The 26,296-nt window shown below is 39.0% G+C and overlaps 1 protein-coding gene and 1 long non-coding RNA gene across 4 annotated transcripts in view; both read left to right on the forward strand.

Annotated features, from left to right (window-relative positions):
- The window catches only part of opcml (opioid binding protein/cell adhesion molecule-like), a 445,347-nt gene that overhangs the window by 303,461 nt on the left and 115,590 nt on the right, over positions 1 to 26,296 (forward strand). For all 3 annotated transcript variants that reach the window (XM_026181472.2, XM_026181471.2, XM_080307427.1), the window contains one exon: positions 18,622 to 18,857. In XM_026181472.2, the coding sequence (XP_026037257.1) occupies positions 18,622 to 18,857 (236 nt within the window). The remainder of the gene's footprint in view (positions 1 to 18,621; positions 18,858 to 26,296) is intronic.
- LOC113030237 (uncharacterized) lies at positions 2,299 to 6,149 on the forward strand. Its single transcript, XR_003273563.2, has 3 exons — positions 2,299 to 2,438; positions 3,564 to 3,698; positions 4,982 to 6,149. It is a non-coding gene; the product is annotated as an uncharacterized LOC113030237 (long non-coding RNA).

Below are 26,296 nucleotides of genomic sequence, written 5' to 3' on the forward strand. Positions count from 1 at the left end.
GTTACGTTGTCGAGAAATTGATCCATTTTGTTTTTAGATGGGTTTATTTGTGGTGTATATAAAGTGTCATAGAAAGGTCATATATTGTATTCCCAGATAAATCTTTAACAGCACATATGGTTGTTTTTTCTTTATTGATTTTTAACTGGTTAGCTAGAAATTGTCCAGATTTGTTACAGTGTTCAAAATTTTGGAGGCAAAGTCTTTGTACTAAGAATTGAGTCTTTTTATTAATAATTTCATTTAATTCTAGCTTTGTTTTGTGTATTTTGTTCAATATTTCTTGATCTTGCTGGGACACGTAGGCTTTTTCTAAGGATTTGATGTTTTTTTCTAGTTCGGGAACATTTTTGTTTTCTTCTTTCTTCTTATGTGATGAGAAAGAAACTATTTTACCTCTCATCACAGCTTTCCCTGCTTCCCAGAGGACAGATGCTGATGTTCCAGGAATGTCATTATAGCCTAAATATAGAGTCCATTCTTTTTAAAGTATTTGATAAACTCTTCATCTTTGAGTAGTGATGTATTAAATCTCCAGTTTTTACTTGACGTAGTATTATTCTTGTGCATTAGTGTTAAAGATACAGGAGCATGATCGCTGACAGTTATAGGGTGAATCTCAGTGTCTGAGATGTCACTCAGCAGTGAGCTGCTGACCAAAAAATAATCCATATGAGAGTAGGAGTGATGGACATGTGAAAAGAAATTATATTCCTTACTGTTGGGGTGAAGGGAGCGCCATGCATCGTAAAGACCAAAGTTGTTCATATAATGTTTGATTATATTTGTGGACTGCCAATTGCTCTGAGTTCCTGCTGTATTGAGCCTATCACTTTCTTCATTTAGCCCCAGGTTGAGGTCGCCCCCAAGAACAAGTGTGCAATCTAGGTGTTCAGAGAGTGTACTAAAAAATCCATGGAAAAATGAGGGGTCATCAACATTTGGACCATATGAACTTACAATACATAGCTTTTGAATAAGTATAGATAGCTTAACGATTAGGAATCTGCCCTCTGGATCTATAACTGTGTCGAATATTGTGAAATTAATATTTTTATGTATTAAAATTGCTACTCCTCTTTGACTAGAATTAGAACAGGCTGAAAACACATTAGGAAACTCAGGTGTTTTAAGTTCATTCAGACCTGTGACAGGCCTGTGAGTCTCTTGTAATAAAACAATGTCTGCCTGTAGGTTTTTAAGTTGGTTAAATATTTTTAACCTTTTTTCTCTGGAGCCAGAGACAAACCTTAGTGCGCCCATAGTTGTGTGTGTATGGCGAATGATGTACGCTGTGTGTCTCGCTTAGACGGGTGAGGAAAATGGAAACACATGACTTGTTTGTAAATTAAGAGAAAAAGCGCGTGGCGCGAAGCTCCATAGCTCTGATGTGTGTGCATATTAACTAATATGAGCAAGTGTGTGCACGTCTGAGTGTGTGTGTCCTATATCTGTGTGTGCTGTGAGGCTGTTGGAAATTGTTGCCTTTAAACGCATGTGTGTGCGTGATCGTGCAGAGTGAGCATGTAGAAATAGGGGGTGTTGTTTGTGGATGGGTAGGGAAACAGGTGATTGACGCAGTGATAGAAAAGAGAAGCAAAGAAACCAAAGAGCAGTGTGAGCGACGAGAGAGAGAGAGGAAAAAAGGAATAAAAACAGAAACAATCAAGTTCGGACACTGACAGAGAGTGACGGTGATGTTATACTGAATTAGCAAACTGATATTACAAAGTTAAACAAATTAATACAAGAGAGTGTGAGTGAAGAGAATAGTGTAACAGATTCTTATCTGGTGTGCGGTCAATACAGCCAGGGAGTGGTGCCGGGGTCGCAGTAGAGCTGTCCGTCCACGTAGAGCTGGTCCACAGCGATGAAAGCCCCGGGAGCCTTTCTGGGTAAAGCTACATCGGACTGGGAACAGGACCTTGCGTCGTTCCAGGATCTCTCTGGGGAACTGGTCGTTCATGCTGAAATCCGTTCCTTTCAGCTCTCTGCCGTGACTCTTCACCTGCTCCTTCTGCTTGAAGTGGCCGAATTCGGAGCCCCGTTGCGATGCACCCTTTCAAACCCTATCTTTTTCACCGTGTCCTCCGGCAGCTTCAGGTGGGTTTTAATGAAGCTTCTCACGGTCGTTTCCGGGTCCTCTCCAGCAGACCGAGAGTCCCGTAGTCCCGTAGTTCCGTAGCGTGGCGTTTTCTGCACACTGTAAAAAAATATCCGTAAAAATACAGTACAATCTACTGTATAAACGTGAAGGAATTTTCCGTATTAGTCATTTACAGGTATTTTTCTGTATTTCTCAACTACTGCAATGCATTGTGGGAAAAAGAACCTGAAAAGGAGGGAAAAGTAAGCGCAAGAGCAGCCATTAGGCTTCTTTCAGGCTTCATCTGGATTTTGGATTCTGAAGTTGGAGAAACTGCCTTCAAATTTCTGTGGTAAGTATTAAAACTCATGTTTCGTTTTATTAAAATAATGTTTTTCAAAAGACTCCATGTTTTTATTTAGAAAGAATTGTTAATTTATTTGTTAACTGGTTTCGGCTGTCTCCAGACAAGTCAGGAATATTTTGCTGACTCATTTTTTAAAATAATTGTTATTTAGGTTTAACATGACTTAAGCTTTATGTTAATTAATGTTAAAATAATTTTTACTGTGATACCACCAGTTTTGCCCTTCAGTGGCTGAACCAGTTTTCATAAATATTATAGTTAGCTGTCTGTGTCTCTCTGGGTATTACACAGCTGTGACTGCTAACTAGCTAATTAGCGAAAGTCAGCGATGTGGATAACTGGGAAAGTGAGAACTTCATGGTTCTAGAAATTATTCTAGGACTCTAATAAGTACTGTATCAATACCTGTGTTTTACAGTTGGCTCTACTGTACACTTTAAAGGGTTTCAGGCAAAGTTACACTAACCCTAGTTTAAGCCTCAGACCTTCCTGGCTGACGCTAGCAAATGCTAATGTTAGCCTCTGATTTGGGCTGCTAAAGTAAAGACTTTTAGCTAGCTGACCAGCATAGATTATTTCGGTGGTTAACAGACTGTAGTGGTAAAATTATTGAAAGTATAGTTTCACCTCAGCACATTTACAATTACAGTATGTCTATTTTGTAGCACATAGAAATGTTTAGTTAATATTTACAGACAGACACATTTTCCCTGTAACTGTGTTTTTACTCCAACATTTGTTGAAAATGTAATTTATGAAATGCTGAGCAGCATTTCTTGTATGTGGAATATTTTTGTCACCCCACTGTGCTAATGTGATTAAATACTAAAAATTATTACTAAAAAAATTCAATAATAAATCAATAATAACTATTTCTTGATTGAACTATAATGTAAGCGCAGTGCTGGTGTGCAGGGGCTCTATATGCCTTGTCTATATCAAGCTTTTAGCCAAATATAAGCAGAGATATTTGTATCTTTCTTAAAAATCCAGATCCTTACAGATTATTTGAGAAATGGATCAACAGCTATCACTACTTGAAGCACTTTAAGTCCTGCAGTGGAAAAATATCCCTTATTTCACCTTTGATCACACACTTTGGTTTTCCAGTGCAGAGCAATGGCCAAGAAAAGGAAAGACTTCCCCGAGTGAAAAAAAAGATGAAGATACAAGCTGGTGATGATCCAGAGCAGCTGGTCTCAGGAAATGAAGAAAAACCCTGATCACCTTCTCTACAAACACAAGGTGAGTTTAATGTTGTGGTTGATTTAGTTTTTCAAGGTATGTATGTTACTTTAATTATAAACTGCTTTTGTTGCAACAGAATGGTGTTATGTGTATGCAACTCTACGTGAATTATAATCCTTTGTAGGGCTGCGTGATATGACCAAAGTCTCATATCCCAATATAAGACGTATCTCTCCTGATAACGATATATATCACAAAATAGTGCATTTTCTGTAAATTCTGTGATTCTCGGGCAACTCGACTTATGTGAAATGTTTTCAGTTGGGCGTCGTGTACCAGGAGTCGAGTGTTTTGACCGATGCATGAAACTATACATTTTTAGACATGAGTTTAAATGGCCGCCATTTTCTTTCTGAGTATTTATTAGACGGCGTGCTGCAAGGAAAAGCCTGTTCTAACGTTTGAGTCTAAGGATTATTTTGAGCACCTGACGACTCTTTTTTGCTTTTCATTCGTAAACTCTCTCGAAACTCTTTCATGTGATTCTTGTGTAGGTGGTTAAGGAGGTTTGTCGTGTTCGAGTGGTGGTGGGGACCAGTTTGTGGCATAATTTGCATAGTACAGTTTTCTGGGGCGTGTCAGACTTTTCATAACCAAACCATGTCCATGCTACAGAGGTAGCCCCTCATTTAACAATAAGGTCCTCGATTTCTTTTGACTGGTCCTTCTGGTTCTGCCTCATCCTTGCTGGCCATGCTGGTATTCTCTGTGCCTTCATCTGCGTGGTGACTGTAAGCGCCATTTATAGTTACTTGATGTTTTTATTTGAGGTCATTTGTTTGATGCATATTCTGAAATTTTATGTTTGAGAATAATGTATATCATTTCAGTTTAGTTTGAAAAGTCTCAACAGAAACTTGAGCTTTATTGTGAAAGGTTTATGTGGAAAATAAACAAGCGGACGGCGGAGCCACACGATGGTTTTATCCTCATTGTTGGTAACGAAAGTACGCGTAAAAACAGTCACTTGTCCGTCCAAAGTGTGGTTATTTTAAGTATAAGAGAAGGAGAGAACTTTAAGAAATAATATAGCAACTACAGTGACCATCAAAACCATGAAAAAAATATTGCCGTAAACAGTTTATTTTGCAACACCACAAAACAAAGAATAGTGTATAATATGAAACGATAGACATTTTTATATCGTAATCTGATATATATCGTCATATCGCACAGCCCTAATCCTTTTTTTGTTTATGTTGTTTATGCTCTAGGTAAAAAAAAATTATAAAAATACAAACTTTTTAAAAATGTCTTGTTGTTTCTCTTTTTTTCCTCAGAATAAATTGCGACTAGTCTCAATGGCTGACTTGGAGGAGCAACACAGCGACACGTTAATCCCGACTGCTGCAGTTCCTGTATGAACTGAGCAACTCTTAAAATCCAAGGAAAAGCTGAGTGTATTTTACTTAAAGCTCAGATGGACCTTGATGTACTAACATGCAGGCTGCATTCAGGACTTTGTCACACTGTTATATGAAGAGCGGTAACAAGACTTTGTAGTAATTTGTCTTACTATTGTCTTATTTGTTGTGATTTAGGGTCTGTGCGCACAAGCAGAGGTTTTTGTTTGTAACTGTAACCTCGTTTTCAGAGCCTTGTCTAACATTTAATGGTCATGAAATATGTCAGACTTTTTCCTCTACTTAACCAGCTTAGAGAATTTGAACACCGTGGAGAAAAAGGTGTGCATTAAGGATTTTGAACTATGATGTTTAAGTGTTGTCACTGCTGAGGATTCGTGGACACAGATCCTTATTCACTATGCTGCTGTTTACAGTTTAACTTTTCATCAGAACAAGCACTTCTAATTATACTTTGCTCCTCACTGACAAAACAAGTCCCGTAAATACACTTTTATCTTTAAGTTTGGGACAGTAATCTGTCTTAATTTATTATGTGTTGTAGTTATCATATGGGGAAAAGTCCTGTGGTTATCCATCAGTCCTGTTCGAATAAACCCAAAGTTCAGGAACATCTTCTTTAGATCTGTTCAGTTGTATTCATGTGGCACCACTTAAACAGTCAACAAATTTTGACTCAAGTATGTTATATTGTAAGGTAAAGAGCCCAAAGAGTTAATCTCAGACAAATGTTCACACAAATGTGAATTACATTCACTTCATTAATGAAGTGAATGCAATTCAGTAATCAAAGGTGTTTGGCTATAACTGACTACATGTGTATACTGTATCATAAGTGGACAGAGATGGATGTAAACCACACCTTAACCATTTGGCTGAGGCAAAACTACCACAAGGCAGTGATTCTAACTAAAAGGTACTCTGGATATTATTAAATGTGAACATGTCGTTAAATATGACATTTTTTGTTTGTCAGGTGTCCTGTTTGAAGAAAACACTTGGTAGCCACTTGAATGAATGTAAATAAACACATTTACATGAGGGCAACCTGATTTCAAGGAAATAAAAATGCTCAAATTTGAAAGCTTGTGAGTTATTTTGTTCATGTATCAGCTGTTTAGTAGTTTTATGACAAGATGGATGCTGTCATTATATTTAAGTATAGTGTTTGAGTTAAGGAGAATAAAAGAATATTTAACATTAATTGTACCAATGTTGTTGTGTACGAAGCACAAATTAATTTAAGTTTTAATTTATGAATTTTTGAGTACATGGTGTACTAGGTTGTAATTGCATAGAAATGTACGTTTAAGGATATAAAGAACTATATTTAATGAGTTACAGTGAAAAGAAGTGCTTGGAAATAGTAATATAAACAGAAATTTCAATTTTTCTATTAACGGAAAATATCAGTTAATGATACAGAAAATATACTGTGAATAAACGGAATTTTCTGTTTTATAGCTGAAGGAAATGTCCGTAAATAGTACAGAGAGTATACTGTAAATCTACAGAATTTTCCGTTTTATCATTTACAGAAAGGTCCGTCAAACCTCCGTAAAAAAACAGAAAATGTACTGGCAGAAAATTACCAGGACATTTTCTGTTTTTCTACGGAATATTTTTTTACAGTGCAGCAAGTGTTTCCACCTGCTGCTGGCTGAACTCCAGGGATTCCTTCAGAGATCTAAATTCCCGGTGTAAGATCTCTACCAGGGACAGCCTCGCATCAAAACTGGACAATCGCTTAGACTTCCCGTCTCCCTTCCGTCACGGAAAGTTGTGAAAAGTTGTGTAAAGTTTTCAGATCTGGTATTTAGTCTTAAGGATGGAAATATTTTAATGAATGTGTTTTTATGTAACGTGAGCAGTTTATTGCTACAGTGGGGCAAAAAAGTATTTAGTCAGCCACCGATTGTGCAAGTTCCCCCACCTAAAATGATGACAGAGGTCAGTAATTTGCACCAGAGGTACACTTCAACTGTGAGAGACAGAATGTGAAAAAAAAATCCATGAATTCACATGGTAGGATTTGTAAAGAATTTATTCGTAAATCAGGGTGGAAAATAAGTATTTGGTCACCTCCACCGGTGAATGAATAGTAGAATTATGAAGCGCTTTGAGGGTCTCAAAAAGTGCTATATAAATGCAATCTATTATTATATAATGTAAATTAATTTATAATATTGTCACTCTAGTAACTGCAAAGACATCTATTTAACTTTGCTAGCAGTATACTTGCATTTAGCTTGATTCACAGGTGTCATATTAAATCGCCTTGAGGCAACTGTTGTGCTTGGCAGCTATATAAATAAAACGGAATTGAATTTAACATACTAATATACTCACAATATAAAATGCAAACACTGTGATATTTTAGAAGGAACACTGTTTGCTACGGTCTTTGTTTAAGGTGTATACATGTTAAAATTTGCTATCATATTAAACCTACAAACAGCTGAGATTAGTTTGAACATCAGTGTCAAAATTCTACAGCATGAAATTCTGTTAGTTTAAAGTTAAAAAACAAACAAACAAACTAATAAGCATTACACTGAAGTAGTAGCTAAGAAATCAGTCTGCCTTTCCTGCAGTGGCTCACTTGTTTTGTTTTTTAAACACATCTCAGACCTCGACATCTGCGCAGTAGATCTTTCGTTTCTTTAAAAGCCCCCCTTCTCTTCACAACTGCAGATGGCAGGTCTGGGAAAATTAGGATTTTCTCTCCATTATGGGTCAGGGGACTGTTTAACGCGGCCCTGCGAAGTAGTGAAATTTGACAATAAGTGGCCTGGGTCTCTGGTCTCTTGCAGGGACGGGCTGTAGGCTGCGATGTGCCCGATCCAGTGTCTGAGCGGTATCCAGGGCCAAAACCTGGAGTTGACAGGGCGCATCCCAGTCTCAAAGTGCTCCCTCATGCCAAGTATTCGAATGTTGCATCTGCGCTGTCTCCCCTCAAGGTCTTCGGTCTTGTCCGAAAGAGCTGGTACAATTTCTTTCAGCAGATCGTGAACTGTCTTCTCCAAGTCCACAACCCGGTCCGAATACATGTTTGCAGCTTCTTCCAGGCTAGTTGGCTGGCTATGGTGGTCAGTGCAGGTAGTAGCTAGAGCATCTATCTTAGCACAAAGTTCAGTCCGCACTTCATCTATTTGGTCAGAAACATTGCTGCGAAGCGAATCGATCAGGTCATTGAGAGCTTGGCACTTGGTCTCAACTTTTGCTTCCAGGGTAGAAATTTTGGTGACTACGTCTTTCTCCGAGCAAGCTATGGCAGCCATTAGCGCGGCTGTGTCCGGGGATATAGCATTGCTATCAATGGCCTTGGCTCCATCAGTCTTTCTGGTATTTTTGGACCCTGACATTGTTGCAAATTTCCCTTGGGTGATGCGCACGTTTGCAGTGGTAACTCAGCTGATGACAGATAATGCGTTAGTGCCTAATGTCAAAGTATTTATACGAAAAAATAGCGTTTCCCCACAAAGCAACTCAGCCATGCATCTTTACATGTTGCTGCTCCGTCACCCCTCATACAACAGATTATTAAAGTCAATTCATTCAATGCAGGTTTTTTTCTTGATTTTTTTCTGATATGAGTGCCACCGTGTTTTCTTCTGATTCTCTACCATTGTGGCATTTGATAAAGGTATTTTTTTTTTTTTTTAGATTTTATCACTTCTGATGTAATCTGTTTCATGTATTTATTTAGAGTTTCTTGCATTTTCATAAATGAGTGACAGGAACAAAAACTGTTAGGTAAATTGAAGTTGTTCTTAGAAAGATCAGAAAGGATTTACAGTTTTCTTAACTGCTTATCCAGTTGTGATTGTGGGGGAGCTGGAGTCTATTCCTGCTGTCACTGGACGATGGAGGACACAGCCTGAACAAGCTGCTAGTCAATCGCAGAGGTGACAAAAAGAGACAGGTGTTCAAATTCCCACCTACAACCAATTCAGGATCATCAGTTAACCAACATGCATATCCTGGACTGGAGGAAGCTGTAGTACCACAAGAAAATCCATGCTCAAAGAAGCATCCTGGAATTTAATTAATAATTTATGACTTAAAGTGTAAAATATTACACTTCTACAGGATAAATAAATGAAGAACAAGTTATCCAAGACTAAATGTCAGACGATATTACCCCTCTACTGCATGACTTTTTAATTTTTGGGGAAAAAAATATTTCTCCCTATTTTGGGGGAGCTTTAGGGTCCCTAATAACATATCAATCATAAAATTTGACCCCCCCCCAAAAACAGATATTGGTTTGTTGCTTCAAGGCAACACTGTGCAACAAGGGTAGTAAAATGCCAAGTTATTCTATAATAAGTTGTATTAGTACAACAAGGATGAACAAATAAATAAACAACGAATAAACAATGTAAACATTTCACAAAACAATAAAACTGCAAAATACATCCAACATTCGACCCTAACCCGATGCACGCGCGTGCGTGCACACACACACACACGTTGTGTTTCCATCACTTTTGGGGACATTACATCAACTTACATTAATTTCCTGGAGACTTATCCTGACTCTACCCATCAGAAGTCCTGAACCTTACCCTAACCCTAACTCAAGCCTTCACCCTAAAATTGAATGATTTACCTTGCAATTTGTCCCCATAAAGCAGGCGAGACCTCACAATGTGAGTGTGTAAACAAATTTGTGTCCCCACAACAATAAGTAATACATGACCACACACACTGACACCCACACAGCAATATTGGTATGGCAGGGATCAGGCCCACACAATGTGCTTACACATGGCCCACATACCGCAAAGAATGACGGCCCTTTGGTGGCCCAGACCTGGTTTGCCAGAGGTGGCCCACACAAGGGCCAGCACAAGTCCAGTTTCAGACACCCTGGTCGTCCTGTGCTGACCCATGTGTGGATTACCTCTGGCAAACCTGATCTGGGCCACCAAAGGGCCGTTATTCATTGCGGTATGTGGGCCATCTGTAGGTGGTGTGCAGCCACGGGCCAGTTGTAGACACACTGCTGGCCCTGTGCTGGCCCAGAACAGTTTAAGCTCTGGCCCCAGATGTCAGCATAATGTGTACCTTAATCAAGCCATGCAATAACATGTGCCGGAACATGCAAAACAGTGCAAAAGTAACATGCCGAAACTCTGTTCAGACAGTGAATGGACTGATTTTTATTAGAGATGGCACGATACCACTTTTTTATGTCCGATACCGATATCATAAATTTGGATATCTGCCGATACCGATATGAATCCGATATAGTGTGTTTTAATCAACAAAACTGTTTTTTTAAATATCTTGCTGCATTTTGTATAAGTTCATACTCAAGTTTAAAACAACAACTACACTAAAGCTATTCTGTTATACCTGTATGCAAAAAAAAATATTTCATAGTTCAGCAATACTGATCAATCTAATGAACTTAAACCTACACCATCCTCCCTATTCTGGTATTTTAAAGAGTACTTAGCGTAAATATTAAGCAACCTAACTAATAGGGTTCCAACTCCTAGCAACAACAAAAATAAATAAATAAAAAATAGGGAACCACCCTCCACCTCATGATGCTTAATCGACGTAATCAACCTTAATTTGATGCAGTGTGAAAAAAAATGCACAGAAATAAATTATTTTTCAATATATTAAAATATTAAATAGATTCAACATCTTTCTTCAACAAAATTGCACACTGCACAGATGGTACCTTCCCAAAGGAAAAAGTACTATAGCTTACTAGGGATAATATATTAGACTTAATAGTTACTATATACAGTAATGGACTAATATTCATTTTGCATCAAATTAAAACTTTGGGTGTCAGATAATTATTTATTAAAAGCTAGACATTTTAAATGAGAATAAGAAAGAAAAGTATGTCTTTGTGCCCCCTTTTCCCTGTTAATGCCCTATCGGCCCCCCTGGCTAAACTTTGCTAGATCCGCCCCTGCACAGTTACCAGCGTCAGCTACGTAGAAAATGATCCTGGTGTAGAAAGTAATATTAAATAAATTCTAACAACAGCTTATCGAGCTTAAACGTGCTGCTGTTGTTTTGGTTTCCTCTTTCTGGTGCAAAGTGGGCCAAAAACAAACAAGAGAGACGGACTCGCGACAGAAAAGCCGATCAGCTGATCATTAAGCAGTTTCATGATTGAAGTAGCAGCAAGAAGAGGCAGTCGCTCCATATATCGTTTGTTAAGCTTAACACAGGAATGCTTTACAAACATTCAGAGATGGACTTACACACTTGCTTTACTTCTCTCGGGGATAACTTTGTCTGAGATGAAATGCCGGGTTGCTAGCGAAGCTCCAAATGCTATCCAGACCACCGACAGGTCCTGCATGCCACAGCCGCTCTATCACGTGATGCATACTGCTCCGACGTGCTAACGTTCTGAGGTGAGTTACGGCATGTTGCAAGTTTTGTGAGGTGCTTTCGTGATATTTAATGGATCGGATTACATTTTTTATTTTTCTCCGATATCCGATCCAGTAATTTAGGTCAGTATCGGACCGATACCGATACGTAATATCAGATCGGTCCATCTCTAATTTTTATATAGCGCTTTTCTACTCTCCCAGATTACTCACAGTGCCAACTTGATACCAGATCCTGGCCAGACCTGCTTGCTATGTGGACACTAACACACACACAGACACAGTTACTTTACCAACTGACCCCTGACCTCCTAAGTGTCCCTCAAACCTCAGTCAGGGATCCACTCCTCTACTTCACTGTCACTCCCTGAAAGCTCACTGTCCTCATTTTCTGAGGACAGAAAGTGCACATTCTCTTGGTTTCCTTCCATAAATGGTTTTTACATCCATGTCCTGTAATTATGAGTAGATTGTAAAGTAAAAAACATTGACTATGATCATATAAATGCACACAAACACATCTCTACACACATATGCAAATGCATTATATTGCCTGAAAACAATTGGGCTAACTGCGCAGTGTTGCCTTGAGGCAACAAATGAAAATTAACAGTTTTACTGTATAAATAAATTTTAAAAAGTAGAACAAACAATCAAATATGCTTCTTAACATATTCATGCACATACAAGTATTTTTAATATACATTTATTTCACTATAAACATGTAAAATAGTGATCTTTATCTTGCCTCCTAATGGAGATGTCTCTCATGTAGTGCAGCTTGCAGAAAGGGGTCTTGCCCCCCCTCCCAGATGAAAGTCACACCACCTTCAACTCATCATTTTATTGGAAAGAGATGTGCCTGGTAGCATTATTTGAAAGAAAAAAAGTTTTGTTTTTTTGAAGGGCCAGTGTAAGGCATGAAAATGTGGTTTGTTGTCTCAGGGCAACGCTATACAGTAGACGGTAACTCCTCTGTACAGCATATGCCATTATTTAATCAATCCTCAAAACACACACAGAAACATTGAATTTTAATGTAAAACACCCCTAAAGCTAAGATATAAAATAGCCGTTAATATTAGTGTGAGTATGCTTGGAAAACCTCCAGCCTCCTAATGAAGAGTAGAAAAACATTGACTATGATCATATAAATGCACACAAACACATCTCTACACACATATGCAAATGCATTATATTGCCTGAAAAAAATTGGGCTTGTGAAGCCGCTTGTGAAGTGGCTGTTTGGTCTCTCCAATGTAGAGGTCTGGGCATTCCTTGCTGCACTGTACAGCATACACCACGTTGTTAAGTCTGTGTTTTGGAGTTTTGTCTTTCGGGTGAACCAGTTTTTGTCTGAGTGTGTTGCTGGGTCTGAAAGACTTAACAACGTGGTGTATGCTGTACACTGCAGCAAGGAATGCCCAGACCTCTAAATTGGAGAGACCAAACAGCCACTTCACAAGCGCATGGCACAACACAGAAGAGCCACCTCCACAGGACAAGACTCAGCAGTCCATCTGCATCTTAAGGATAAAGGTCACTCTTTCGAGGATGCCAATGTTCACATTTTGGACAGAGAGGACAGATGGTTTGAAAGAGGAGTGAAAGAGGACATCTATGTCCACTGTGAGCGACCATCCTTGAACAGAGGCGGTGGTTTACGACACCAACTCTCTGCCATCTATAATCCAGTTTTGAGTTCCCTTCCCAGACGCCTTAACGCCCATTCACATCCTGGGCCATCTGACCTCAGGAATTCGCATGATAAGGTGGGGCCAGATGTCTGTGAAGGTTCTCAGTCATCCAGGTCATCGTAGTCAAAGGAGGTGGGGCCAGGTTTCACAATGAGCTCACCCAAAACTCTGGCTGATTGGGACCCACACCCAGTTTCACACCTTGGCTCAGGCGATTAGAGGATCATCAGGGGGTTCTTTTGTCCCTCTGTGGGCGATACTCCCACTGGGTTTAAATCTGGGACGCCCCACCATTTGACCTTAGAACTGAAGAAGCTTCTCGGATGAGAGGTGAAACGTCTTCAAGTAACCTAAAGAAGTCCAGACGCTTTTCTTTGCAAGCTCCTTTGACTATGATGACCTGGATGACTGAGAACCTTCACAGACATTACCAGATAATATTCAGGTTCCGGACTGATATTCTACTCCTAATGATTTGGTGTTATATCATAATAATTGTTTAATAATTGTCGTTTGATTCTCTGGACCCATTATGTTTCCTTCCTGTTTCTGCTCCATGGTTTACCTTGGACTTCCGAGCATTGAAGGCCAAAGTTTGGCAACTAGAGCATACATTAGATATAAGAAATCTGGTTTAACTGTTGATGAAGAAATCTATAAATGTCATGTACTCCAGTATAAAGATTCCAACAACCAGGCTAAACAAAGCTTTTACTCAGGTATTATCAGCTCTTATGAGGACAACACCAAGATCCTGTTTTCACTTCTCAACAAACTTCTTCAGCACCTTCTATTAATCTGAAACCTGTAACTCCTTGATGCTGTTCTTCACTACAAAAATCAGTGTTGGAAAGGTTACTTTTCAAATGTATTCCACTACAGATTACAGAATATATGCCCCAAAATGTAGTTTGTAACATATTCCGTTAAGTTACTCTATGTGATTAACGTATTCTGAATACTTTGGATTATTTAATATATTGTCATTCTTTTTACAACTACATGAATGTACCAATGCTGTGTGATTCATTACTATTACTGAAGGCTACTCACCACCAAGCTAACATTGTTAGCTGACGTTAAGTTGAGGTTAGTTCATAGACTGCTTCCAGAACTGCATATTGAACTGAATAGAACTGCATCTATCCATCAAGTCTAACAGTCTGCAGTCTATGAACTAACCTCAACTAACTCTAGCTAACAATGTTAGCTTGGTGCCAAGTAGCCTTCATTAACAGTAATAATTCACACAGCAATGGTACATCGAAGACACTGAGGTGGCACTTAAACCAGGTAGCTACCACAACTGAAACAAGATAGTTGTAGTAGGCTAACCATAGTTTTTAAAAAAGAACTTACTTTCAGATGGTTGGAGGTGGAGTCTTAAGATGCTGAGAGCAGCTTTGTTGCTGGAAACAGTTTGCATTTCATGGTCAGATTTCACCCATCCCTTTCGTCTTTAAATGTGAAGTGTTGTTGGAATTTCCCAGTAAGAAATGCATTTCTGACCATGTGCTGCTGGCTCTGTTGTGCTGGCTTCGGGTACATTGTGTAACTGACGCCAACAACATGCTTACATTAGAACGCTTATTGTGTGTTTAGTTTGGGTTTTCGGCAATGTGTGGAATTACCAAAATTAGAGAGGGGATAGCCTAACATATTAAACAGGAAAAAAGCACCATGTAATTGATTTATTTCAACAAAGTAACTGTAATCTAATTATCACCTTTTAAATGGTAACTGTAATGGAATATAGTTACTTATATTTTGTATTTTTATTTTAATGCTGGTACATGTGTTCCGTTACTCCCCAACACTGACAAAAATGAATAACAATTACCAGCAACTCAGTTTGAATGTCGTGTCTATCCCTTCTTCAGAGCCTTTTCTCCATTTTGAGTCTCCTGATAAAGCTGATATTTCTGAATTCGTATGTAAATCAAAGCCTGTCGTGCCCATCGTGAAATCTTGCCTCTCCAACTCATCACTTCTATCATTCACTCTCCACTCACCACTGGTATTGTTCTTCCCTTATTCAAGATTGCTTCAGTCACTTATATACTGAAAAAAACATTCCTTGGATCCTGACAACTTTAACAACCTCCGCCCGATTTCTAATTTAACATCATCTCTAAAAGACTTTCCTAGAAAAAATTGTTGCAGCTCAACTTCATTCACACATGATTAATAATAGTATCTATGAGAGATTTAAATCTGGCTTCTGCTCATGTCACAGTACAGAAACCACTTTACTTAAAGGTTACTAATACTCTTTTACATGTAGTGGACTCTGGTATTCTCAATATTCTTGTCCTTTTGGATCTGAGATCAGCCTTTGACAATATGTCTCACTCTATTCATCTAAGCAGACTTAACTGTCTTGTCATCTCTGACATATCCCTAGCCTGGTTCCAATCATATCTCCTTGACCGCTCCCAGTTTATTCAACTTAAATCGTTCCGCTCTCGTCTATTCCCAGTCACTTCTGGTGTACCCCAAGGTTCAGTCTTAGGCCCTCTTAGGCCCTTATTAATATACATCCTCCCTCTTGGTACCATTTTCCCTAAATTTGAGCTTTACTTACTTACTGTTTTGCTGATGACACCCAATTATATCGCTCCTGCAGGCCTGATTCCTCCCTCCTAACTTCTTCTCTTACAGAATGGTTATCCCAATTAAAATCCTGGTTCAGCTCTAATTTTCTTAAACTCAGTGAGAATAAAAGGGAAATCCTTCATATTGGCACTAAATCCAACCTACTGAAGACAAATCACTTTTACTCATCTCACTCTTTATTAAAAACTCCACAGTTTTCCCTTCACCTCAGGTTAAGAGCCTTGGTGCCATCCTAGACAGCTCACTGTCCTATAAATCTCATATCAAATGATCTCACCCATTCTATCTATTTCCATCTACAGTGGCTTGGCTGCATTTCTGATCAGCGCTCTCCTTGTTCAGCCTGTGAGTTTAGGTGGACGGCGTTGTCTTGGTAGGTTTGGTGCCATACTCTTTCCATTTTTTGAATGATCGCTTGAACAGTGCTCCGTGGGATGTTGAAGGCTTGGGAAATCTTTTTGTAGCCTAAGCCTACTTTAAATTTCTCAATAACCTTATCCCTGACCTGTCTGGTGTGTTCTTTGGACTTCATGGTGTTGTTGCTCCCAATATTCTCTTAGACAACCTCTGAGGCTGTCACAGAGCAGCTGTATTTGTGCTGACATTAGATTACACACAGGTGCACTCTATTTAGTCATTAGCACTCATCAGGCAATGTCTATGGGCAACTGACTGCAATCAGACCAACGAGGGCTGAATAATTACGCACGCCCCACTTTTCAGTTATTTATTTGTAAAAAATGTTTGGAGTCATGTATGATTTTCATTCCACTTCTCAAGTGTACGCCACTTTGTATTGGTCTTTCACGTGGAATTCCAATAAAATTTATTCATGTTTGTGACTGTAATGTGACAAAATGTGGAAAAGTTCAAGGGGCCGAATACTTTTGCAAGCCACTGTATACAACATTAACAGATTACACCCTTCTCTTTCCACACAGTCTGCATCAATTGTTGTTCATAGTCTTGTTACCTCCCGCACTGACTATTGTAATTCTCTCTTGCATGGTCTTCCCCAAACTGGTTCAAAAAGCTGCTGTCCGCATTATTACCAGAACCCCCTCCTAGTAGCACATCACTTCAGGAACTTCACTGGCTCCCTGTGAAATTGCAAATAGTATACAAGCTTCTTCTGCTCACCTTCAAGGCCCTTCATAACCTTGCTCCTCCTTACCTTTCTAACCTTTTAAGCACTGCCTCTTCAGCCGGCTCACTTCTATCTTCTCCTTCTATCCAACTTGCTGTGCCTTCTTTTCACCTCAGCACCATGGGAAGCAGAGCTTTCAGTTGCACTGCTCCCAGGCTTTGCTCCCAGTTTAAATCTCAACTCAAAACCTGTTTTGTTAAAATCTGCATATTAGCTATGACCTTATAGTTTGTTAACTTAACTTGTTTTTTTTGTTCTTCTTTTTGTCATTGTTCTACATTGTGCTTTATTTTATCGTTAAGTCTGGGTGGGTGTCTTGAAAGGTGCTTTTAAATAAAATTTAAAATAAATTTTTATTATTATCTGTGAACTCAATAGTCTTTTTTTAAGTAACTAAAGACTTACATTTTAATTTCCTTTTAGGTAACTTTGTGTATTTATATTTTTTAGTAGGCTATTTTTGATGTGAAGCACATATTTATCTTGAAAAGTCCTAATAAAATGGCGTGCCATTTCAGTCCACCGTTTTACTGATGCTATCAAGAAAATGTTTTACTATATTGTGGCTTTGAATATTATAAGTGTCCAAGAACATTTTAGTGTGTTTTTTATTTTTTCAATTTTAGCTTTTTCCCCTAAATTAAAAAAATAAGTAGACATCTTTGACATGAATGACGCAAAGTATTGTTTTAAGCTGCTCAAATAAATCAGACAGCAGTTTAATTACGGTTGTAATCCTCTTAAAGAAAATGTCCTGAGGATGTTTTGTTTCCAATAGCTAGTGTCTGACTTTTTTACACTCAAGCAATGACCACTGACTCATGTTTATCTAAATGTTACTTTATTTCTAGCTAAATTGAGGTAATGAGCGTAATAAAATTAGTTAGCCTTGTTGCTATTGAGAACATTAACTTTTGAATCTGTTTTCAAAAAGCAACATAACATTTTGACAAGTAACTGTAATTAGCATTTCTCCTGCAGTGTTGCTATCAGTGTGTGAATAGTGGGAGAAGAGGGTTGCATTGACAATCCAACACAATGGGCAGCACATTGAACACATTTTATAAGTGGTCAGAAACTTGTAAATAACTCATGACAGAATAAAGTTACGTTGAAACCAAGCACACCATTGTTTTTCTTGTGACATTACCAATAATATTGATGTGTCACGTGGCCCTCTTCCTATTGAAAAAACTAAAGTTGTATTCAAGATGGCCGACTTCTAAATGGCCACCATGGTCACCAGCCATCTTGAGGAGTTTGCCCCCTCACATATACTAATGTGCCACAAACAGGACTTTAATATCACCAACCATCCCCATTTTATTACGGCGTATCCATATAAATGGCCCACCCTGTATAAAGAATAAAGAGAAACAGGAACTCAATAGTGTGAATATTTTAATATAATATCAACATTATATTAAAATATTTTATCAATGGCATGCTTGTGAAAGGCTTGTTAAACAAAGGGAAAATGTCCTCCAAAGTGTTTATGACGTGATGATTTGTGATGAAGTTTCTTGAGAAGATTGTATTCAGGTCATCCACTTGGTTTAGGAAAGGAAATACGGCATAGATATTTCATAAGCAACACCTCATGTTATAATATGAACTGTCATCTAATCTAATTCGTTTGAGGTTTCTTGGAAGTTAAAACTAATGTCCAGGGATAAACTTCTAATATGTTTTTCTTTCTTTCTCTTTCTTTCTGCCTGCCAGATGCAATGTGGACAGCAAAGTCTCACGAGTGGCATGGCTCAATCGCACCACTATTCTATTTGCAGGGAGTGAAAAGTGGTCTCTGGATCCTCGTGTCATCTTGTTGGAAAACACAGCAGTTACAGAGTACAGCATCAAAATCCAAAATGTTGATGTCCATGATGAAGGGCCCTATGTATGCTCTATACTCACAAACAAGAAACCACAGTCCACAAAAGTGCACCTCATTGTTCAAGGTAAGATGTGGCTACTGCTGCCAGTTCTGTCAGGAACTAGATTTAGCTCCAACAAATATCAAAAGTGTCATACGGGATCAGTGCTATGTGTTTCTTGTGTTTTCAGAGTGGATGTTTATGTTTATTTTCTAAGAAGAATTATTTAATTGTTTCTTTTAGAATTATTTCTATTTTTTTTATTTTCCTTGGGAAAAGTATTGCAGGGTCTTTGAAAAATAATTCACATGATCTTCAAAAAAAAGTAGTTTAACTTCATGATAGACACTTCCTTGAAATCATAAATTAACGCTGTGTGTTTTCAGACTGCATAATTCAATATGATATGTCAATATAACTTAACTGATGCAGGGAAGCATCCAGGCCATGGTTTTAATCAAACAATGGACAAGCATATTCTTTCACAGACACGGAAGCACAACTCCAAGTTGTACTTTCCTATGGATTTTATCTTTGTTATAACTTTGAATTTGCCACCTCGGGCTCCAAATCATTTCTTTTCTTAACCAAGCTCATCAGAGAACCAATTTTAGCCTCTCTCCATGCTTTAAAGAGGTTGAGGTGATGGATTTGTGCGGCCCCGCCCCTGTCTGACCATACCACTTCATAATTAATGTCTCTTACTTGCCACGTGACCACCAAGAGCCGTTGCTACTTGGTGGGTTGAATAAAGCAAGCAATACAAGCACTTTCCCGTTGAAAACTGCCTGAGATGAGCCTCTCTGTTTTACAGGAGATGCTGACATTCCAGGGACTTGAGCAAATTATTCCATGAGAACTTCCCAGTTTGTGTAGCTTTCCTTTCTGGTCCAGAATGTAGTGAATTTTATTCCTAGCTTGGCTTGAACCTTCATCCCAGTTTTCTTTAGTTAGGTCCAACACCCCCTGTGGCTTCTGGCCGAACAATAACTCAGGTCGAACAACTTTGCGTCGCCGCTGCGCATAGCACAGGCATCATAAGTTTTATCATTTGTGAACGCATCCTCACACACTGCCCCAACAAGTTATTTAACCAACTACAACTACTACCAACTACAAAACTGTTGTATACCTCCTTGGCACCTTTCCAGTACACTGCACATCCCTCCTGGTCCAGGGGAGGGTTTCAGAGAGCTTGCCACCATGTCACCAAGCTCAAATGATCTCAAACTGGTTTCAATGAGTTCTTAAACTGTCAACAGATCTCAATCCAATAAAGGGTATTTGGAATGTGGAACAGGAGATTCACATCATGATTGTGCATCCAAAAAATCCGCAGCAATCCATAATTACAATGTTATTACAAACTGAAATCTCTGCAGAATGTTTCACAGCACTATGTAGTGCCACTAGTACTACTGTCTCATAGCAAAAAGATCCTGGGTTTTAATCCTCTGGCTGGTGCCCTTATGTATGGCATATCACATGTTCTCCCTGGGATTCCTGTGGGTACCCTCTCATCCTCCAACAGTCCAACGACATACATATTAGGTTAGTTTGAAGGTGTGAATGTAAATATGAATGGTTGCTTCTTTTTGTGTTAGTCCTGTTAAAGACTGGCAACCCTTCCAGGGTGTACCTTGTGTCTTGCTCTATGAAAGCTGGGAGAGGCTGTAGATTGCCTGTAATCCTGAATTAAACAATCTTAAGAAAATAGGTACTATGGTTAATATTTAGGTCTAACCATTTTTAATGGCTATTATACACTATTATAATTATAATTTCAATAATTACCTTAATGACATATAATTGTGTACAACACTTAGGAAATGGTTTTACAGAGTGGGTTCCGGTCGAGTGGACACTGGCGTGCTTGGCTGCTGCTGCTCACCGGTTATTATTACAATTTTTATTATAATTTTTTCAGTTGCTGATGACAATTTGAATCGAGTATCTAAGGTGCAACCCTGTTTTGACTTGTTTTTGCAATATTTGCAGGCTTTTATTGCTTGCGCTGCAGCTGTCAACTGGTTATTCGGTCCCTACGTTTGTGTTCACTGCTCGGCCCTGATTAAGATGCGGATCCACAGGGTGTTGGTGTGGCTCATGCTCACCTGGGTTTTTTTATCGATCATTCATCACCCAACGACAGCTCTTCTCTAGTACTCTGCTACGGATCTTTTGCGAATCGGTTTTTGCCTGGCTGTCTCTTCACCTGTGGCTCTATACTTCTACTCGGACATCGCCTTCAAGCCCCGCCGCAGGTATATCCGCTGAGGGCTTTGGCGGAATTTCAACATCAGTGACACTAACTCACTATTGTCCATCTGGTCACAAACTCGTCATCCTCCCCGCAAGACTGACTGGGCTGTTGACCACAATGGGTGGTCGATCGTGGCTCAAGAGTTTTGAGTTCGCCTTGTAATTGGAAGTTTGCCGGTTCGAGCCCCGGCTTGGACAGTCTCGGTCGTTGTGTCCTTGGGCAAGGCACTTCACCCGATGCCTACTGGTGGGGGGCAGAGGTCTCACGATAATTTACCGGAAGCACTGGAAAGTTCTCCCTGTCTCTGCCCCTCCCTCCCATTCATTTGAATACATAGCACTACAGCTCCCTGGATCTACCCCACCATCATATGTACTGTTTATCGGCCACCTAAGCCAAATAAGGAGATTTTAACTGAATTTTCTGCTCTTCTCACTCATTTCTCTGTACTTTTTCCAAATCTGATAATTGTTGGTGACTTCAATATTGATATGGACAATGATAAAATCCCTCTTTCCAGAGATTTTACCTCCTGCCTGGAAAGTTTTTGGCTTCTACAGTACATAAAATCCCCTACCCATTCTAAAGGTCATATCCTGGATTTGGTCTGTTGTTCTGGCATTACCCCCACCCATTGTAAAGCCACATTGTTTCCCCAGTCTGATCATATGTATAAATTTTTTGATGCAAACATAATCGCTTCCAAAACCTGTATCTCTCGTAATATTACTTTTAGGAAAATTAGTAATATTAACCCAGCTGGTTTTTCATCTGCCGTCCATGACCTTCCATCTATTCACAGCTCCTCAACCCCTCATGAACTCGTTTGCCATTATAATGTCAACCTTCATAACCTTCTTAACATATTTGCTCCCCTTAAACATCGAACTGTCTCATTTTCCCATTCAGCACCATGGTTTACCCCCGACCTGCGTCATCTTAAAGCTAAAGGACGCCAACTCAAACGTCTATTCAAGAATACCGGACTTATTGTACATAAAGAAATGTACAATGATCATGTTTTGTTCTATAAGGACTGCATTGCCTCAGCCAAATCTGCTTACTACTCTGGTTTAATTAGTTCTAATGAAGGTAACTCCAGGTCTCTCTTTTCATTGTTCAGTAAAATGACAAAACCTCCAGACACATTCCCCTCCCACATGTATTCTGTTGATTTTTGCAACTCTCTTATCTCTTTTTTCACTTGTAAAATCTCAGATATTCACCGTCAACTTAACTCTTTAGGAGCTTCTGGCTCTGAAGTAGACTTCCTGTTTCCCCCACTGTCTTCCTGTCAGTTATTTTCAAGCTTTACTCTTCCCTCCATAACTGATGTATCTAATCTTATTAAAAAATCTAAGTCATCCACCTGTCAACTTGACCCTCTCCCTACTGTGTTAGTTAAAGCCTGCCTTCCCTCGTTAGCACCTCTCATAACCAATATTATTCATTCCTCCCTGAACACTGGAATCATTCCTTCATCTCTGAAAAATGCTTCTGTTATTCCAATTCTCAAAAAGCCTGGTGCAGACCCCAATAACTTTGATAATCTTCGCCCTATATCAAATCTCCCCTTTATTTCAAAAATTCTTAAAAAAGTTGTCGCCTCCCAGCTTCATTAACATCTCAATGACCATAATCTCTATGAACAATTTCAATCTGGTTTCCGCCCCAATCATAGCACAGAAACTGCTCTGTTAAGAATTACCAATGACCTTCTGATGGCAGCTGATTCTGGTCTCCTATCTGTTCTCATCCTTCTTGAGCATAGTGCGGCGTTTGATACCATTTCTCACAATATTCTCCTGAACCGGTTAGCTTCCCTTGGCATTAGTCACACACCCCTTGCCTGGTTCACGTCCTATCTCTCAGACGCACTCAGTTTATTGAAAATTTAAATCCCATTCTTCAAGTCTCTATCCTGTTTCTGCTGGTGTGCCCCAGTGTTCAGTATTAGGGTCTCTTTTATTCATTATTTATATGCTCCCTCTTGGTCATATATTCTGAAAATATAATATAAATTTTCATTGTTATGCCGATGACACCCAGCTCTACATTTCTTCTAAACCCAATTCATCCCTCCCACCTACCTCCCTCTTAGACTGTCTTACTGAGATTAGATCCTGGTTCTCCTCCAATTTTCTCAAACTTAACAGTAATAAAACTGAAGTTTTACTTGTTGGTACACCATCTATCTTAACCAAATCCAACAGTTTTTCCATTAACATTGAAAATTCTCCTACCCTTCCATCCCCTCAGGTTAAGATTTTGGGTGTCATACTTGATAATACTCTTTCATCTCAGTCTCACATTAATTACATAACCCGGTCTGCTTACTTCCACTTACGTAATATTAACCGACTCCGCCCCTTCCTTACTCCCCATTCTGCTGCCATCCTTGTCCATAGTCTTACTACATCCCGCATTGATTACTGCAATTCCCCCCTATTTGTTCTCCCTAAAAGGTCCCTTCATAAACTCCAACTTCTTCAAAATTCTGCAGCTCGGGTCATAATTCATACTCCATTAAGAGCTCATATTACCCCAGTTCTTAAGCAGCTTCACTGGTTGCCCATAGAAGCCAGGATAAATTTTAAAATCTTACTTCTTACATACAAGTGTATCCATAAATCATATTTGTGTGACCTGCTCCACATCACCACTGTTTCCCACCCTCTCAGATCATCATCTGCTATTCATCTTACTGTTCCATCCTCACGGCTTATTACTATGGGGAACAGAGCTTTCAGTCGCTCTGGAACTCTCTTCCTCCAGCCATAAGAAATATTGACTCCCTTTCCGTATTTAAGACACAGCTCAAAACACATCTGTTTAAACTGGTTTATTCGCTTTAGTGCTGATTTTATCTGTTGTCAAGTTCCGTTTTGCCATTTCAACTTATTTTATGTATTTTATGATTATTGTTCATTTTATTAATTTTGTTCTTTGTAAGGTGACCTTGGGTTTCTGAAATGCATCCTCAAATAAAATGCATTATTATTATTATGAAATTAGCACGATGTTGCTAATGCACTGGTAGGAGTGGAAATTTGTGAAGTTAATCTTCTATTAATGACGAAGATGCATACTGATGCAGTCTCAGTACGGGTGCCCCCTCAGGGATATGTATAGCCCCTTACTGTGCACAACCTGATGTGGCAGTTATATCCCAGCCATATACTTTCCATGTTCTGCTGTCAGGCATGAGGTACAGGAGCTTCCACATCATGCCGGCTGTTTCAGACAGAGGCTAATCAGAAGTTTGGATATAGCTTCTCATTTCATGGTTTCTCTTTATTTTCATGACTTTTTACATTGAAGATTCTCATTGAAGGCATATGAATGAGCACATATGGAATTATACAGTAAATAAAAAACTGAAATAACTCAAAACATGTTTTATATTTTGATTCTTCAAATTAGCCTAATTACTGCTTTGCACACTCTTTTTTCAACAGTGTTGAAGGAGTTCCCAGAGATACTGAGCACTTGTTCACCCATTTGTCACTTGTTGTTCACCGAGTTGTCACTTGTTGGCCCTTTTGCCTTCATCATGCATCTTGAGACCATGCATTCACCTTTTTCGCATCGTGCAAAGACAACGCAGGTGGAACCAAAGATCTCAAATTTGCAATCTTCAGACCAAAGCACAGATTTCCACTGCTCTAATGTCCATTCCTTGTGTGTCTTGGCCCAAACAAATTTTTTCTCCTTGTTGCTTTTCCTTAGTCGTGGATTCTTAGCAGGTATTTGACCATAAAGGCCTCATTCGCACAGTCTTCTCTGAACAGTTAATGTAGAGATATGTCTGCTACTGGAACTGTGCGCCATTTATCTGGGGTCTAATCTGAGGTGCTGTTAACTTGTGAATTCTGAGGCTGGTGACCCAGATGAATTTATCCTCAGCAGCAGAGGTGACTCGTGATCGTTCTTTCCTGGGGCGGTTCTCATGTGAGCCAGTTTTGTCGTAGCGTTTTATGGTTTTTGCGACTGCACTTGGGAACACATTCAAAGTTTTAGCAATTTTCCAGACTGACTGACCCTCAGTGCTTAAAGTAATGATGTACTGTCATTTCTCTTTACATATCTGATTGGTTCTTGCCATAATATGAATTCCAACATAAATGTACAGTGAACAAACAAACAAGCTGATGACTAAGATTGCACCCCCCCTCCCCAAAAAACCCCCAAAACAAAAAAAGAACAAAAAAACAAAACAGTCTGCTAGAGCAGAATTTTTTTTTTTATTAAAGATGAGAAGACTGAAAGTGGGAGTGAGTTTAAATGTCTTGGGATGATCTTGACTTAAATCTTTGTTTTAAGAATCACATTAAGAAAATCATGAAAACCATTAAGTATAATCGGATCAATTTTAGGCACATTGCACATTGGAAATGGATTCTGCCAAGACCATGCATGCCATGATTTTTTTCTCATATGTCATACGGGAAACAGTCATTAAACCACTGGAATCACTTTATAAAGAAACTTTAAAAATGCTGAACATAAAATCTGTGCAATATCACCACTGCAAGATTCTGGAGAAACATCACTTAATGAGTTTTAAAATTATTTTCCAATATGTATGTGGTGTTTTAAGATTTAAATGGTTTGGTGCCTCCTCCATTGCTTTATTTTTTAATATTTTCACCCCAGAGAATCTATCAAAGCAACAAGGATATCTTCAACTAAAGACTGTAACCTTTCCATCACTCTTCTTTTGGTGAATCAGCCTTCACTTCTGTCTGCTGAAAGACTCACAGATTGTAGATATGGATGTGGGTTTTTTGGATTTTTTTTTTATTTTATAGGTCTTTACCTTCTTCTGACTGATTTAAGTGCTTAAAGCACCTGACTTCAGTTCAGTTTCAGTTTCAGTTTTATTTGTCATATGCAAGTTAGCACAGGGTCAACATTGCAATCAAATGAATTTGAAGAGCAGCAGACAGTCACTCAGCAGTATAGTAAGTAAAAAATAGTAAGAGCAAAATGTTTATAAAATATAAGATAGATGTCCTGAATGGCAAGAAGCCTCATGCCAGTGATGTGCTCTGCTGCCTTCACCACCCTCTGTAGTGATTTCCAGCTGCTGGCAGAGCAGCTTCCGTACCAAACTGTAATGCAGCTCGTCAGCAAGCTCTCAATCGCACACCTGTAGATATTTCAGGTGATGTTAGCGTTCATGCCAAACTTCCTCAGCCTCCTCATGAAGTAGAGTCACTGGCGAGCTTTCCTGATAGCAGTGTCTGTGTGAAGGGTC

The sequence above is a fragment of the Astatotilapia calliptera genome, chromosome 10 (genome assembly GCF_964374335.1).
Source record: "Astatotilapia calliptera chromosome 10, fAstCal68.1, whole genome shotgun sequence".
In the NCBI taxonomy this organism is placed as follows: Eukaryota; Metazoa; Chordata; class Actinopteri; order Cichliformes; family Cichlidae; genus Astatotilapia; species Astatotilapia calliptera.